This window comes from Sphaerodactylus townsendi, linkage group LG05 (assembly GCF_021028975.2).
Source record: "Sphaerodactylus townsendi isolate TG3544 linkage group LG05, MPM_Stown_v2.3, whole genome shotgun sequence".
NCBI lineage: Eukaryota > Metazoa > Chordata > Lepidosauria > Squamata > Sphaerodactylidae > Sphaerodactylus > Sphaerodactylus townsendi.
This window is the reverse complement of record NC_059429.1, coordinates 132294024-132310476: the sequence shown is the minus strand read 5'-3', so window position 1 is coordinate 132310476 and position 16453 is coordinate 132294024. Positions and strand designations below refer to the sequence as shown.

Here is a 16453-nt window from a genome sequence, read left to right as displayed (position 1 = left end):
GCATACAGAAGGCCCCTCTTGAAACCCCCGCAACCAGTTTAAAAAGAGCTGGTGTGGGATCATGGGCATGCGATTGAGAGGGCGGTGGATAAATGTGGCCGCTCTGATTTTGTGAATTTGGGAGCGCTTCACCCCTAGTAAATATGTTCCGTTGCCTGCTGGTACAGGAATACTCCTAACTTAGATCGGGGACTCCTCTAGAATACTCCTAACTTAGATCGGGGACTCCTCTAGAGTACTCCTAACTTAGATCGGGGACTCCTCTAGAGTACTCCTAACTTAGATCGGGGACTCCTCTAGAGTACTCCTAACTTAGATCGGGGACTCCTCTAGAGTACTCCTAACTTAGATCGGGGACTCCTCTAGAAGACTCCTAACTTAGATCGGGGACTCCTCTAGAAGACTCCTAACTTAGATCGGGGACTCCTCTAGAAGACTCCTAACTTAGATCGGGGACTCCTCTAGAAGACTCCTAACTTAGATCGGGGACTCCTCTAGAAGACTCCTAACTTAGATCGGGGACTCCTCTAGAAGACTCCTAACTTAGATCGGGGACTCCTCTAGGTCAATCGATCTCTCTTGCACCAGCTGCTGTAATCTTGGAATTCTTTTCGCCTCTGCAGAAAGCGCTTCTTAGTCAGAAAACAGGAAAGGATTTCTACAGCCTTTTCCTGCTCAACTCCATCGGCAAAACACATTCCCCAAACTGGATTGGGCCACCCTGCCCTTCCTGATCCCCCACCAGTGGCTGGGGGAGACCTGGCAGCCCTCCTTACAGTCCAAGTTCCGCTTGTCAAGGGAGAGAGATGCAAGGGCTGTTTCGTGCACTTAAACTTCGGGCTAGAACTGCCCTTTCCAGCCCTGCTTGGTGTGCCGAAACCTTGACTCGGCTACCGCTTCTTCTCTGTGAATCAGTGCTGAGAGGCGTGACGCACAGCAGTGCAGAAGGGAGCAGTGCACCAGGAGTTTCTCCCCCCATGAAAGTTCCTGGTATATAATTACCTTGTGATCATGTGCTAGTATCATAGAATCATAGAGTTGGAGGAGACCCCAAAGGCCATCAAGTCCAACCCCCTGCAATATAGGAACACACAATCAACACACTGTCAAAAAGTCCTTACTGTTAGGAAGTTTTTCCTGATGTTTCGGTGGAATCTCTTTTCCTTCACCTTGAACCCATTACTTCTGGCCCTAGTCTCTGGAGCGGCAGAAAACAAGCTTTCTCCCTCACCAACATGACATCCTTTCAAAAACTAAACATGGCTATCTTGTCACCTCTTAACCTTCTCTTCACCAAACTAAACATCCCCAGCTCCCTAAGTCCCTCCTCGCAGGGCATGGATTCCAGACCTTTGACCTTTTTGGTCGCCCTCCCCTGGACCCGTTCCAGCTTGTCAATATCCTTCTTGAATTCTGGTGCCCAGAACTGTACACAAAATTCCAGATGAAGTCTAACCAATGCAGAATAGAGAAGTACAATTACATCCCTCGATCTTGACACTATACTCCTATTGATACAGCCCAGGATCGCGTTGGCTTTCTTGGCCGCCGCATCACACTACTGACTCATGTTGAGTTTGTGGAGATGCCGAGCCTTGAACCTGGGATCTTTTGCATGCCGAGCAATTGTTCTCCCACCGGGCTGCAGCCCCTCCTGTCTCTTCTCCCTGCACATCTCTTTCCTGGGGTCCCTCTGCATGACCAAAGTGACAGCAGAGACTTTGCTCCCTCCATATGTCTAGTCCTGGTCCATGGAGGAGTGAGTTTGGACCACCTAGAAGATGTTCCAGGGAGGTGTGCGGGTGTCAGAGACAGCCAAGGAATGCAGAGAGAGATGCTTTGAGAGCAGCAAACTGTAAAAGATTGACTGTGTTGCATGATGCCGTACGCATACACCTCAAAGAGCCAATGAAGAGTGTGTGTGTGGGGGGGAGGGCAAGTATTATCATGTTTCAGATGATTTATGGCAGTCCTGTAGGGTTCTCAGGGCTAGAGACTAACAGAGCTGGCTTGCCATTGCCTGCCTCTGCATCGTGACCCTGGACTTCCTTGGTGGTCTCCCATCCAAGTCCTAGCCAGGGCCGACCCTGCTTAGCTTCCACGATCGGGGCGATCAGGCTAGATTGTGACATCCAGGTCAGGACCTGCTGAGTTTAGCGAGAGTTAATAATTCACCCTGACCTGGATAACCCCAGGCTAGCCTGATCTGGTCAGATCTCAGAAGCTAAAAAGGACTGGCCCTGGTTAGTATTTGGATGGGCAGCCTTCAGGGAATACCAGGGTCGTGACACTGAGGCAGGCAATGGCAAAATACCTTGGAGCGTCTCGTGCCTAGAAGAAGAAGAGTTTGGATTTATATCCCCCTTTCTCTCCTGCAGGAGACTCAAAGGGGCTTACAATCTCCTTGCCCTTCCCCCCTCACAACAAACACCCTGTGAGGTGGGTGGGGCTGAGAGAGCTCCGAGAAGCTGTGACTAGCCCAAGGTCACCCAGCTGGCGTGTGTGGGAGTGCGCAGGCTAATCTGAATTCCCCAGAGAAGCCTCCACAACTCAAGCGGCAGAGCTGGGAATCAAACCCGGTTCCTCCAGATTAGATACACGAGCTCTTAACCTCCTACGCCACTGCTGCTCCAGGGCTTGCAGTAAGTCAGCTCTGACCTGATGGCGCAAATGTACACTATATGATTTGTGGAGTTTTCTTAGGATGATCTCCTGAATACACATCTAAGACCTTTTCCGCACATGCAGAATAAGGCACTTTCAATCCACTTTCAATGCACTTTGCAGCTGGATTTTACTGTGCGGAAGAGCAGAATCCACTTGCAAACAATGGTGAAAGTGGATTGAAAGTGCATTATTCTGCATGTGCGGAAGGGGCCTAAGCTTAATGCTAAGGCAAGAATAAGCTCTGGTAGGCATACAGTTTACTCATTCAGTTGTGACATTTTGCAGAGTAGCTGAGGTGTATGCAGAGGGACCCGTGTGTTCCAGTTTGGGTGTGTTAAGGGAGGAGCAGCAGTGGCGCAGGAGGTTAAGAGCTTGTGTATCTAATCTGGAGGAACAGGGTTTGATTCCCCACTCTGCTGCCTGAGCTGTGGAGACTTATCTGGGGAATTCAGATTAGCCTGTGCACTCCCACAAACGCAAGCTGGGTGACCTTGGGCTAGTCACAGCTTCTCGGAGCTCTCTCAGCCCCACCTACCTCACAGGGTGTATGTTGTGAGTGGGGAAGGGCAAGGAGATTGTAAGCTCCTTTGAGTCTCCTGCAGGAGAGAAAGGGGGGACATAAATCCAAACTCTTTCTTTCTTTCTCTCCTGGGTACATGTACATGAATTTGTAAAATCCAGTATTTTAAAGTAATTGTGGGTTCTTCAAAAAACAAAACAAAAAATATTCTCCTTCAGTGGGGCTTTGGTCATCTGAGATGGTGAGGTCACATCCCCAGAAGTTCTGGCCACACTGTTCCCGTATGCCTAGATTAAGAACATAAGAACATAAGAACAAGCCAGCTGGATCAGACCAAAGTCCATCTAGTCCAGCTCTCTGCTACTCGCAGTGGCCCACCAGGTGCCTTTCTTTGGAGCTCAAGCAGGCAGGATGTGGAACCCAACTGGCCTTCTGCAAGGCTGTTGCTCCCGACTCACCCTGGTCTTTTAAGGCATTTGCAATTCTTGGCAGTGATCAAAAGAGGATCAAGATTGAGTAGCCATAGATCGACTTCTCATCCATCAATCTGTCCAAGCCCCTTTTAAAGCTATCATCCAGTGTTAGGTGGCCATCACCACCTCCTGTGGCAGCATACTTCCAAAACACCAATCACATCGCTATGCTGAAGAAGTGTTTCCTTTTATTAGTCCTAATTCTTCCCCCCAGCATTTTCAATGAATGTCCCCTGGTTCTAGTATTGTGAGAAAGAGAGAAAAAATGTCTCTCTGTCAACATTTTCTACCCCATGCATAATTTTGTAGACTTCAATCATATCCCCCCTCAGCCGCCTCCTCTCCAAACTAAAGAGTCCCAAATGCTGCAGCCTCTCCTCATAGGGAAGGTGCTCCAGTCCCTCAATCATCCTTGTTGCCCTTCTCTGCACTTTTTCTATCTCCTCAATATCCTTTTTGAGATGCGGCGACCAGAACTGGACACAGTACTCCAAGTGCGGTCGCACCACTGCTTTATATAAGGGCATGACAATCTTTGCAGTTTTATTATCAATTCCTTTTCTAATGATCCCCAGCTGTGTGGCCGTGTTCTAGTAGCATTTTCTCCTGACGTTTCGTCTGCATCTGTGGCTGGCCTCTTCAGAGGGGATAGCTGGAATTTATTCTTCCATGTTTAAAATGCCTTAAAATCTTGGGGGGTGGGAATTGGAATAGTTAGCCAGTCTCTTACGTTTACAGCTAAGATACCTGCTTTAAATGCTGAAAGGTACAGAGAGGCCAGATAATCCTGGAATGTCGGAGCTGTGTTTTGAAGGCTGTTGTGCTATTAGTGTGGTAACCCATTGCTACAATCTCAGCATGTCCTTGTTAGTAGGTCAGTCTTCATATCTCTTTCCTTCAGTTAGAAGCAGCAGGTAGACAGGCAACGGATTCTCTGTTAGGGTGCTGTGTGGCCGTGTTCTAGTAGCATTTTCTCCTGACGTTTCGCCTGCATCTGTGGCTGGCCTCTTCAGAGGATTGCCTGAAGATGCCAGCCACAGATGCAGGCGAAACCTCTGGAGAAAATGCTACTGGAACACGGCCATATAACCCGGGAAACCCACAACACCCTAGTGATTCAGGCCGTGAAAGCCTTCGACAATAGATTCTCTGCTAGCTTCCCAGTTTGTGTGTTTCCACAGTGGGTTTGGGGTTTTTTTCCCCCCTGTTCATTCTCAATCAGTTTACAGCAACCTTGTAAGGTTTTCAAGTCAAGGGAAGTTCAGAGGTGTTCTGCCATTGCCCGCCTCTGCATAATGACCCTTGGTGATCTCCCATTTGAGTTTTAACCAGGGCCAACCTGGCTTAGCTTCTGAGTTCTGACGATTGGCTAGCCTGGGCCACCCGGGTCAGGACAGATGAACAGAGGTGGTTTGCCAGTGCCTGCCTCTGACCAGACCTGATGAGATCAGACTAGCCTGGACCGTCAGGCTAGCCTGGACTGCCACGGAGGTCATGTATGGATGGATGTTGAAGTGTACTCACGTCTTGGTTCTGGCTCACCCCAGCCTAAGTAGGCGTACCTATTCTTTTTCAAGCTCAGGGAATCATAGAGTTGGAAGAGACCCCAAGGGCCATCCAGTCCAGCCCCCTGCCATGCAGGAACACACAATCAAAGCACTCCTGACAGGTGGCCATCCAGCCTCTCTTTAAAAACCTCCAAAGAAGGAGACTCCACCACACTCCCAGGTAGTGCATTCCACTGTTGAACAGCCCTGGCTGTCAGGAGGTTTTCCCTGATGTTTAGGTGGAATCTCTTTTCCTTCACCTTGAACCCATGACTCCTGGTCCTAGTCTCTGGAGCAGCAGAAAACAAGCTTGCTCCCTCATCAACATGACATCCCTTCAAGTATCTAAACGGGGCTATCATGTCACCTCTTAACCTTTCTTTTCTCACCAAACAAAACTTATTCCCTGCCCCTAAGACTCCCACCATCTTCATAGGGCAAGGTGATGTTGGCCAGTGCTGGCAGGGGCTGATGGGAGTTGTGGTCGATAACATCTGGAGTGCCAAAGGCATTCGACTCACCACGGTCATAGGGCATGGACTTCTGACCTTTGACCATTTTGGTTGCCCTCCTCTGGACCCATTCCAGCTTGTCAATATCCTTCTTGAATTGCAGTGCCCAGAACTGGACACAGTATTCTAGGTGAGGTCTAACCAATGCAGAAGTCCAGTGCAATAGAATCTGGGCAGCAGTTGACTCTTCGCTAGTTTTATCATTCACCTTCCATTCCCCCTATCCCTAGAGCTGCTTATAGTAGCTTAAAAATGGTATTAAAAGGGCACCAATGAACACCGAATGGTCTCAGACATTGAATCAATAAAGGAATGCAGGAGCTGATGGGAATTGTAGTCCATTAACATCTGAAGCATCAAGAGTTGGGATACCCCCGAGGTAGACCATTCCAACAAGGCAGGGCCATTATGGAGATAGCTCAGTGGGAACGGCACCTGAGTAATAACGCCAGACCTGTTTTTTTGCGATTGAATGTGAGTTTGCAGGTGGAGGTTCTGATCCAGGCAGGGCTCTAACATTCTGTGTTTGCTGCCTAAAAACGCGAGGAAGCCGTAGCTTTAACCTTTTTGGGCTTTGTAAGGTGGGAGCGCTGTAGAAGACAGGTATCGGCCCCTTCTCTAACCTCCGTTGTATTTGTAGATACGTTTCGGCCAGCAGCACACTGGAGGACTGGAATGAGAAATTAACCCAATCAGAAGCGTGAGTGTCTTAACCTCTGGCTTAAAGCACTGCTCCCTGTAATAGCAAGCTGCAACTAACGGTCCATTCCCTGCGCTAACCCATCTCCCTGCTTGGCCCCCCCATCCTCTTAATCCTGCTTGTTTGCCGGGAAGCAGTTCTGTGCGGAAGGACGACTCTCACTGCAAATAGAGGCGTGCCGAGTCTTCCTTGCGTCCAGCTGTTTCCCCGGGGATTCTTTCGATAAGCTTTGAGTAGGCTACACCCAACAGATAACTTACGGGCAGGGCGTTGTACCTACTATGATCATGGACTGCAGAAAAGTGCGGAATATAGCAGCGGGTGGGAATATTGGTTTCCTATATAACTCTTGTTTTCATTGTTTGTAAAGCATGAAAGTTTTGATTCTAGCTCTTATGATTTCTCAAGATACGCATGATAGTTTAAGCTTTCAAAGGCAGAGAGTTTCAAAGGCCTGGAGTTTCCAGTGGTTGGCGTTATGGCTTGAGCATGTGCCACTTCCTGATCTAGCAAACCATAGTACTGGCTGTTGTGGGTTTCTCAGTCAATGTGGCTGTGTGTTGTGGTAGTTTTAGCTTCCTGGGGTTTCATGAGTATCTATAGCTGGCATCTTCAGGTGTTCTGATGGCACTTTTTTGGGTCGTGGAAGCCTTCTGCTTACCTTCCTAAGCCATTAACAAATGATTTACAATTGTGACAATTGATATGTGATTGTGACAGTCCCAATCTTCACTTCTTCTTACGATAAATCCAGGGATATTTAAATCCAACAGGTAAAGTAACAAGAAGTTTACATAGAGGCATATATGGAGGTTTGGGCGTCTTAGTTGATAGTTCCATGGGAATGTCAACTCAATGCATGGCAGCTGTGAAAAAGGCAAACTCTATGCTGGGGATCATTAGGAAAGGAATTGTGAATAAAACTGCAAAGATCGTCATGCCCTTATATAAAGCCAAGGTGCGACCGCACTTGGAGTACTGTGTTCAGTTCTGGTCGCCACATCTCAAAAAGGATATTGAGGAGATAGAAAAAGTGCAGAGAAGGGCAACGAGGATGATTGAGGGACTGGAGCACCTTCCTTATGAGGAGAGGCTGCAGCGTTTGGGACTCTTTAGTTTGGAGAGGAGACGTCTGAGGGGGGATATGGTTGAAGTCTATAAAATTATGCATGGGGTAGAAAATGTTGACAGAGAGAAATTTTTCTCTCTTTCTCACAATACTAGAACCAGGGGGCATTCATTGAAAATGCTGGGGGGAAGAATTAGGACTAATAAAAGGAAACGCTTCTTCACACAACGTGTGATTGGTGTTTGGAATATGCTGCCACAGGAGGTGGTTATGGCCACTAACCTGGATAGCTTTAAAAAGGGCTTGGACAGATTTATGGAGGAGAAGTCGATCTCTGGCTCCCAATCTTGATCCTCCTTGATCTGAGATTGCAAATGCCTTAGCAGACCAGGTGCTCAGCAGCAGCAGCAGCAGAAGGCCATTGCTTTCACATCCTGCATGTGAGCTCCCCAAGGCACCTGGTGGGCCACTGCGAGTAGCAGAATGCTGGACTAGATGGACTCTGGTCTGATCCAGCAGGCTCGTTCTTATGTTCTTATGTTTATAGCCTCCAAGCCTCTAAAAAGCCTCTATATAAATAAACTTCTTGCTACTTTACCTGTTGGATTTAAATATCCCTGGATTTATCGTTAGAAGAAGTGAAGATTGGGACTGTCACAATCACATATCAATTGTCACTGTTGTAAATCATTTGTTTATGACTGAAGTATTGAGTTTATGTATGCCAAGGTGTAGTACTTGTTATAGTGTCTTTTATATACCTACTGTGTTAAAATGGTGGTACCTTCCCAAGTCAACCCCATCTCATAAAGAACAGCCTTCAGCTCTGAAGCCCTGTCTGTTCTCACCTTAGTAGTAAACGACGGGCAAATTTTACGAGCAGTCACATCGATGCCCTTCTGCCGAGCATAATAGACATAATGAACTCTCATCAGTATGAGTCATCGTTGCACCGCAATTGACGCATTTCTTCAACGACGCTCGATTAGCCATCTTGCACCCACCGCCGCCGATCGAGGCGAGAGAAAACGGAAAGGAAACTAAAACCGAAGAGCGAAGTTCAGAAGAACCTTTCCCATTGCAGCGAAAAAAGGAACTGAGGAGCGGCCATTGGCCAGGTGGCCTTTTGAGAGGGAGCGTGCACGAGGCCAGCAGCCACAGCGCCTTCTAGTGTTGAAGCTCTAGAACTTCACCAAAAGTTCACCTGCGCCAGAACAATTCCAATATGTGCCTGTACAGCAGACCTTCATTATTATTTTTTATTTTTTTATTCATTAGATTTATAGGCCGCCTCACCCCCAAAGGGCTCGAGGCGGCTCACAATACAGCTGTTCCAATAACAGCACATAAAATACATAACTAAAACTAACCACATTAAAGCAAATTTCCACGGCTACAGTTTCTTGAAATTTAAATGACAAAATTAAAAGCAAGCAAGATTAATGAACATCAGTTACAGGTAAATGCAACCCTGTCTTTCTGTGCCACTGATGGAAAACCATCTTACCATGACCTGCCTCTGAAGATGCCAGCCATAGATGGGGCAAAACGTTAGGAGCTAAAGCTACCAGTCCAGGGCCACACTGCCTGGAAAACCCACGTCAGCCAGTTCATTCTAAAAGCCTTCGACAATTCAACAAACCAGAGTGCATTATTATTGTAAGCCTTTTCAAACCATAGGGTGTTGGGGTCCCTGGCCTACTCAAGAAAAGCACTTCCAGTGTTGGCTTCAATAGAGTAGAACGCAATCAGGAGCAGCAGTGGCGTAGGAGGTTAAGAGCTCGTGTACCTAATCTGGAGGAACCGGGTTTGATTCCCAGCTCTGCCGCCTGAGCTGTGGAGGCTTATCTGGGGAATTCAGATTAGCCTGTGCACTCCCACACACGCCAGCTGGGTGACCTTGGGCTAGTCGCAGCTTCTCGGAGCTCTCTCAGCCCCACCTACCTCACAGGGTGTTTGTTGCGAGGGGGGAAGGGCAAGGAGATTGTCAGCCCCTTTGAGTCTCCTGCAGGAGAGAAAGGGGGGATATAAATCCAAACTCCTCCTCCTCCTCTTCTTCTTCTACTTCTACTACTTCTACTTCTACTTCTTCCATGTGAACAAAACTATTGCTTTATTTAGAAACAGCACTTCAAGGAAAGATGGGGCATCAGCCTTTTATTGATAGAACTGGGAAACCCCACCAACACCCTCTTTCCAATAGCAAAGAGGACTCACCGTCCCACCCCAAGCCACACTTCCTATCCTCCCATACAGGAACCTCGACTCCTTCCCTTTCTCAGGCTGGCAAGGGAACGCGGACTGGCCCCCTTCCTCGGGATGCATGCGTCTTCATCACTCTATCGCAAGCCACAAATAATAACAGGAAATAACCCCAGGTGTCTTAATGAAAGCAATAGGCTATGGAAAGAGGAGGAGGAGAAGAGTTTGGATTTATATCCCCCCCTTCTCTCCTGTAAGGAGACTCAAAGAGGTTTACAATCTCCTTCCCCCCGCCCCCACAGTAAATACCCTGTGAGGTGGGTGGAGCTGAGAGAGTTCCAAAGAGCTGTGACTAGCCAATGTCACCCAGCTGGCATGTGTTGGAGTGCACAAGCCAATCTGGTTCACCAGATAAGCTTCCACAGCTCAAGTGGCAGAGCAGGGAATCAAACCCGGTTCTCCAGATTAGAGTGTACCTGCTGTTAACCACTACATCGCACAAACTACCGTATCCACCTCCAACCAGGAGAAGGATTATGGTCAGGCCTGGTATATGACTGGGTATGACACTGGGGAAAGCAGAGTATAAATGTTTTAATGATAATACATAAATAATGCAAAAGAGCAAAAATCATGCATGATAGGACAGTGTGCAGTTTGTACCATGATGCACATGACAGAATATATTGGGAGAGATTGCAGGTTCCATATTGTAATAATTAGCAGCGAGCCCTTCTGGAAAGTTCCCGCCACTGCTTCTGCCCTACTTCCAGAATGTGGTACACTGGGCAGATCAAACCCTAATGGTGTTCGGCAGAGGCGGTGGCTGAATTCAGTGAAACCACTGATCTGAGGTTAACCTACCGGTAGCTAACTAGCACACGCATGTCCCATAATGTGGTACGACGACGACGTTGCAGAAAGTGATGTAACTCAGCGTATGAAAGATGATTGGAGCTGTCTCCTCGTGTGTAACTTCTCCTCGTGTGTACTTACTAGGCATGCTTAAAACGTTGAAATCCTGCATCTCCGGTTGCTGTACATATATGCAGTTCAGATCAGCTGTGACAAGTAAACTACCTGCTATTCCGGGAAGTATCAGCTGCTGCACTTGTTTGTTCAGGAGGCCCGTTGGTTGCTGATTAACTCTTAGTGGTCGTGATCTTCACGGTGAAACCTTTATAATTCTTGGCACCCTTTATTGAGATGTCCTGGGTTTGATTCCCCACTCCTCCACCTGAGTGGCAGAGGCTTATCTGGTGAACCAGATGTGTTTCCGCACTCCTTCATTCCTTCATAAGTGACCTTGGGCTTGTCACAGTTCTTTCTGGACTCTCTCAGCCCCACCTACCTCACAAGGTGTCTGTTGTGCGGAGGGAAAGGGAATGGAGATTGCAAGCCCCTTTGAATCTTCTTGCAGGAGAGAAACGGGGGGATATAAACCCAAACTCTTCTTCTTCTTTCTCTCTCCTGCCTCTCAGTAAGCAACTTTGGATTCACAATCGTGGTAGTTTGGGATGTCTTGGCTCAGTTTTCCAGGCACTCACTGAGGCCTTTGTACACGTGTTTTTGAAATGCATCCTCTTGTTGAAATCCCAGCTTGCTCTATCTTGTTGCTGTTTGGACTCTAAAGAAGGGATGCTTCGGATAAAGCCGGTTCGATCTGTAAGCTTTCCTGCTTTCCCCACTCGGGCGAACGGCGTTTTCATCCCTTGCTGTTGCTTAGATTTCACAAGCTGCATACAATTGTAGGACTGATTCTGTGCATGTCTTTGTGGGCGACTCCTGGCAAAGCCGGGATCTTTGCACCTGTTTGTTGCCTGAGAACTATAGCAGGAAGGCGGGTTGGACGTGCTTGTTCAAAAGCTTATAAAGTGGTCGAGTGCTTTTAATCATGACATTCCAATCTGCTAATGCAGGTGCACGTAACCCTACATGGCTTAATCTGTGTGTGGGAGTGATACAAAGAAGGATCCCCAAACCTTTTTGAGCCTGTGCACACCTTTGGAATTCTGGCGCAGTGTGGTTGACCGCCACCACAAAATGGCTGCCGCAGGAGGCGGAGGCGGACACAAAATGGCTGCCGCAGGAGGCGGAGACAGGCACAAAATGGCTGCTGCAGCTTACCTTTCTTCACACCCATAAGTGTTATGTTGGGGACTCGTGGACTAGAGTGTTCTGTAGGGTAAAGCCACAATCACAATCACCTTTATTGGCATTAGGTATTAGACAGTGGTTATACACTATTATTAAATTCTTAAATTTAAAATCATATGTTACATCTATGAGTTTTGCTTTCCAACTTGACAGTTCATTTGTAAAGATATAAAATGGATTCAAAGGGTTTAGCCATTCAATTCAAAGACAAATTTGTAAAACAGATACCATATGACTGTATTTAAGATCCAACGCCAGGAAATATCTGGCACGTCCCGATTTAGTGCTGTTTGCTAAAAGGATATATCCACTCCTCAGGCTCTGGAGAATTACTAATTAAAACAACAGAATAATTAAATTTTCCTAATATTGAAATAAATAAATAACATTGAGCCTTTACATACACATTTTATAATAACCCGAAGTGCCATGGCTGAAGAATATTACTCATTTAAATATAGTTTATATTTGCATAATAACTGATTTCATTCAACTTTGTGTTCAGTATCTTTGGCTAATGAAAATCCTTGTGCTGGGTTGGCAGCTACTGCCAAAGCAATGTTTTTTGAGATCTGCAGCCAATCAAATCTCCCGGGGCCAGAAACCTGCTGGGCAAATGCCCCACCCGACCTCGTCCACTTTCTAAAAATACTTGGTGGGTACCGAGTGTTGGCTGGCACCACGGCGCCCATAAGTGTTATGTTGGGGACTCGTGGATTAGAGTGTTCTGTAGGGTAAAGCCAAGATCCATTGCACGGCTAGACTAGAGTTTGGCAGACTCCTGTTCAAATCCCCACTCTGCCATGGAAACTGGCAGTACTGTCACAAATATTACACCAGTGCGTACTCCAACTCACGAAGAAGAAGAAGAAGAGGAGGAGGAGGAGGAGGAGCAGGAGGAGTTTGGATTTATATCCCCCCTTTCTCTCCTGCAGGAGACTCAAAGGGGCTTACAATCTCCTTGCCCTTCCCCCCTCACAACAAACACCCTGTGAGGTAGGTGAGGCTGAGAGAGCTCCGAGAAGCTGTGACTAGCCCAAGGTCACCCAGCTGGCGTGTGTGGGAGTGCACAGGCTAATCTGAATTCCCCAGATAAGCCTCCACAGCTCAGGTGGCAGAGCGGGGAATCAAATCCGGTTCCTCCAGATTAGATTCACGAGCTCTTAACCTCCTACGCCACTAAGTGAGTATCATTTCAATAATATCTTTCTATATATATATATTGATACTTGTATTTGTACATTTCAGATTGGCTTGACAAAGGACTCTCGAAATGAAAACCTAATCTAGAGGTTTTATAGCCATACTTGATGGTGTACTTACCTGTGGAATTATTTTTGAACTTTTTTGAAATTATAATTTGTGATAGAAAGATATTATTGAAATGATACTCACTTAGGCTGATTCCGCATGGGCCAAAAATAGTGGTGTGAAAACGGTGTGAAATCGGTATAAACTCTTTTACACAGTTTTAAACCCTTCTACACCATTTTCACACCGTTTTCACACCGCTGTTTTTGGCCTATGCGAAATGAGCCTTGGTGAGTTGGAATACACATTGGTGTAATATTTGTGACAATACCTGCTGTACAGCTGCCTTGATTACTATGATGGAAACTGGCGGGGCATCTTTGGGCCAGTCATATCCTGGAGCCAGCGTGGGGTAGTGGTTAAGAGCAGCAGACTCTAATCTGGAGAACCGGGTTTGATTCCCCTCTCTTCCACGTGAGTGGCGGATTCTAACGTGGAAAGGTAAATTAGATCCTCCACTCCTCCACATGAAGCCCGCTTCGGAGGCCTCGGACCAGTGACAGTTCTCTCAGAACTCTATCAGCCTCCACCAACCTCACAATGTTGTGGGGGAAGGGAGGAAAGGCAATTGTGAGCCACTTTAAGACTCCTTTCGGCGGAGAAAAGTGGGATATAAAAATAGACTCTTCTCCTCTCAACCCAGCCTAGAAGAAGAAGAAGAAGAGTTTGGATTTATATCCCCCCTTTCTCTCCTGTAGGAGACTCAAAGGGGCTCACAATCTCCTTGCCCTCCCCCCCTCACAACAAACACCCTGTGAGGTGGGTGGGGCTGAGAGAGCTCCAAGAAGCTGTGACTAGCCCAAGGTCACCCAGCTGGCGTGTGTGGGAGTGTACAGGCTAATCTGAATTCCCCAGATAAGCCTCCACAGCTCAGGCGGCAGAGGGGGGGAATCAAACCCGGTTCCTCCAGATTAGATACACGAGCTCTTAACCTCCTACGCCACTGCTGCTCCTACCTCACAAGATTGTTGTGAGGATAACACGGAGGACAGGAGAATGAGGCGAGCAGCTCTGAGTTCCTGTTGGAGAGAAGGGCAGAGTGTGAATGAAGCCAATAAATAGGTTGCATATAAATTTGCCAAGACTGGAACTGATGAAGGCAGAGAGGAAGGAAGAGCCCAGAACTTGCGTGCTTCCTTTTCGCTGATTCTAGGAACTTTCTGCCACCTAAGCAGTCGGTTCTGTAATAGCGCAAGCGCATGTTCCAAGCTTTTTGGCAGAGCAGGAAGCAGAAACCGACCTCTGACAAGACTGGAATACATAGCCAGTGGCGTAGTGCCCAGAGGGCGGGTGGGGGTCTTGCACCGAGTGAGCACCTGTGCAGGGGTGTTCCAGGGTGTGGGGAGGGGGCTGTGGCAGGGGCGCAGTTCCCCCTCGCTACGGCTCTGTAAATAGCAGTACTTTAAATTACTGTTTGATTCCCAGTGTGCTTTTCTTGTAGTGTCTGGGGTGCATGTTTGAGGTAGGGAGCGTCAGGCGGAAGTACGGCCAGCGTCGTTTTGAAAGCCTCGTTTCGAAAGTCCAGGAATGAGATGCTGATTCTCAGCTTTAGCTGATTCTGTGCGGTCTTGCTAGGAAGGAAAGTTTGGCTCTGGGATGTGGTGTGTGTATAAACCAGTGATGGTGAACCTTTTTGAGACCGAGTGCCCAAACTGCAACCCAAACCCCACTTATTTATCTCAAAGTGCCAACCCTGCAATTTAACCTGAATGCTGAGGTTTTAGTTTAGAAAAAAACAGTTGGCTCCCTCTTCCTCTGCCCCACCCGCTTGAGCCAGCCTGCTCTAGCCTCCAGCAAGTCCCGCGCGCACCGCTCTGTGCCTCTCTAGCATCTCTGCCTCCTCTGCGTGCCCCCTTGGGCAGCAGCCACCCAGAGCATAGGCACCAGGCCCGCCAGCTGAATCCTCCCTGTTTACTGCGGTGCGCGCACGTTGTGCTCAGTGACCAAGGCCAGCCTAGATGTGTGTGTGTGGTGTGTGTGATTTTCCACCCCCCCACATGACGAACTCTGTTTGCGGGTGCCCACAGAGAGGGCTCCAAGTGCCACCTCTGGCACCTGTGCCATAGGTTCGCCATCACTGGTATAAACCAGGGGTAGGGAACCTGCGGCTCTCCAGATGTTCAGGAACTACAATTCCCATCAGCCCCTACCAGCATGGCCAATTGGCCATGCTGACAGAGGCTGATGGGAATTGTAGTTCCTGAACATCTGGAGAGCCGCAGGTTCCCTACCCCTGGTATAAACCATCTGGCTGCGACATTGTCGAAAGCCTCACCTGGCCCTTGGGGTATCTTAACAATTAATACAAGGAAGGACAGCCTGAAACAAACAAGCGACTTCGGTCCTGTGCTTTCAAACACCTGAGCACCTCGGCTGAAAGGGAAAACACCTTTCATGATCGCCAGAGGCATATGGGGGGAAATGGCTCCCGGGGACAAATCTTTCTCTGGGGGCAGGGCTCAGGGTGCCCAGAGGAAGAATCTGGAGTCCACACCCTATTCATTCATTCATTCATTCATTCATTCATTCATTCATTCATTCATTCATTCATTCATTCATTCATTCATTCATTCATTCATTCATTCATTCATTCATTCATTCAACTTATAGGCCGAAGGGCTCGAGGCGGCTCACAACACGGCTGTTCTCCAAGACAGCAAATCAAAACAACATAAAACTTAAACCCATTAACCCATTAAAAACTTAAGCAGCAGTTACACAGGAAAGCGTAGGTAGCTGGGGATGTTTAGTCTGGAGCAGGGGCGTAACGAGGCAGCCCTGGGCAAACTGTAGCCCTGGGCAAAACCGGAGTTGGATCCCCCCCCCCCCCCACCATGGGCGGCCACTCCACCACGACCAAATTTCTTTTTGCACCAGGACATTGTTGCCTGCAGGGGGTGCATTTTTAGACATATAAGCACCAAACTTGGGGGGTGCCATAATCTCCAGATGATACCCTGAAATTTTGGTGCCGATACATCCAAAAATGCACCCCCTGCAGGAACATCCTAGAAATTTGGCCTGCAGGGGGCGCAGTTTTTAGGCTAGCAGCACCAAAACTTCAGCGTATCATTAGGAGACTGTCCTTATGCTACTCCCCAAGTTTGTTGAGGTTTGGTTCAAGGAGTCCAAAGTTATGGGCTCCCAAAGGGGGTGCCCCATCCCCCATTGTTTCCAATGGGAGCTAATAGGAGATGGGGGCTACAGTTTTGAGGGTCCATAACTTTGGCCCCCCTGAACCAAACTGCACCAAACTTGGGGGGTGCCATCATCTCCAGATGATACCCTGAAATTT

The 16453-nt window shown here is 47.9% G+C and overlaps 1 protein-coding gene across 9 annotated transcripts in view; it reads left to right on the top strand.

Annotated features, from left to right (window-relative positions):
• Nucleotides 1–16453, top strand: part of TPD52L2 (TPD52 like 2) — a 52063-nt gene that overhangs the window by 11668 nt on the left and 23942 nt on the right. For 6 of the 9 annotated variants that reach the window (XM_048498171.1, XM_048498170.1, XM_048498169.1 and 3 more), the window contains exon 4: nt 6360–6419. The exons of the other annotated variants lie outside the window; for them this stretch is intronic. In XM_048498171.1, the coding sequence (XP_048354128.1) occupies nt 6360–6419 (60 nt within the window). The remainder of the gene's footprint in view (nt 1–6359; nt 6420–16453) is intronic. 9 annotated transcript variants of the gene reach the window in all.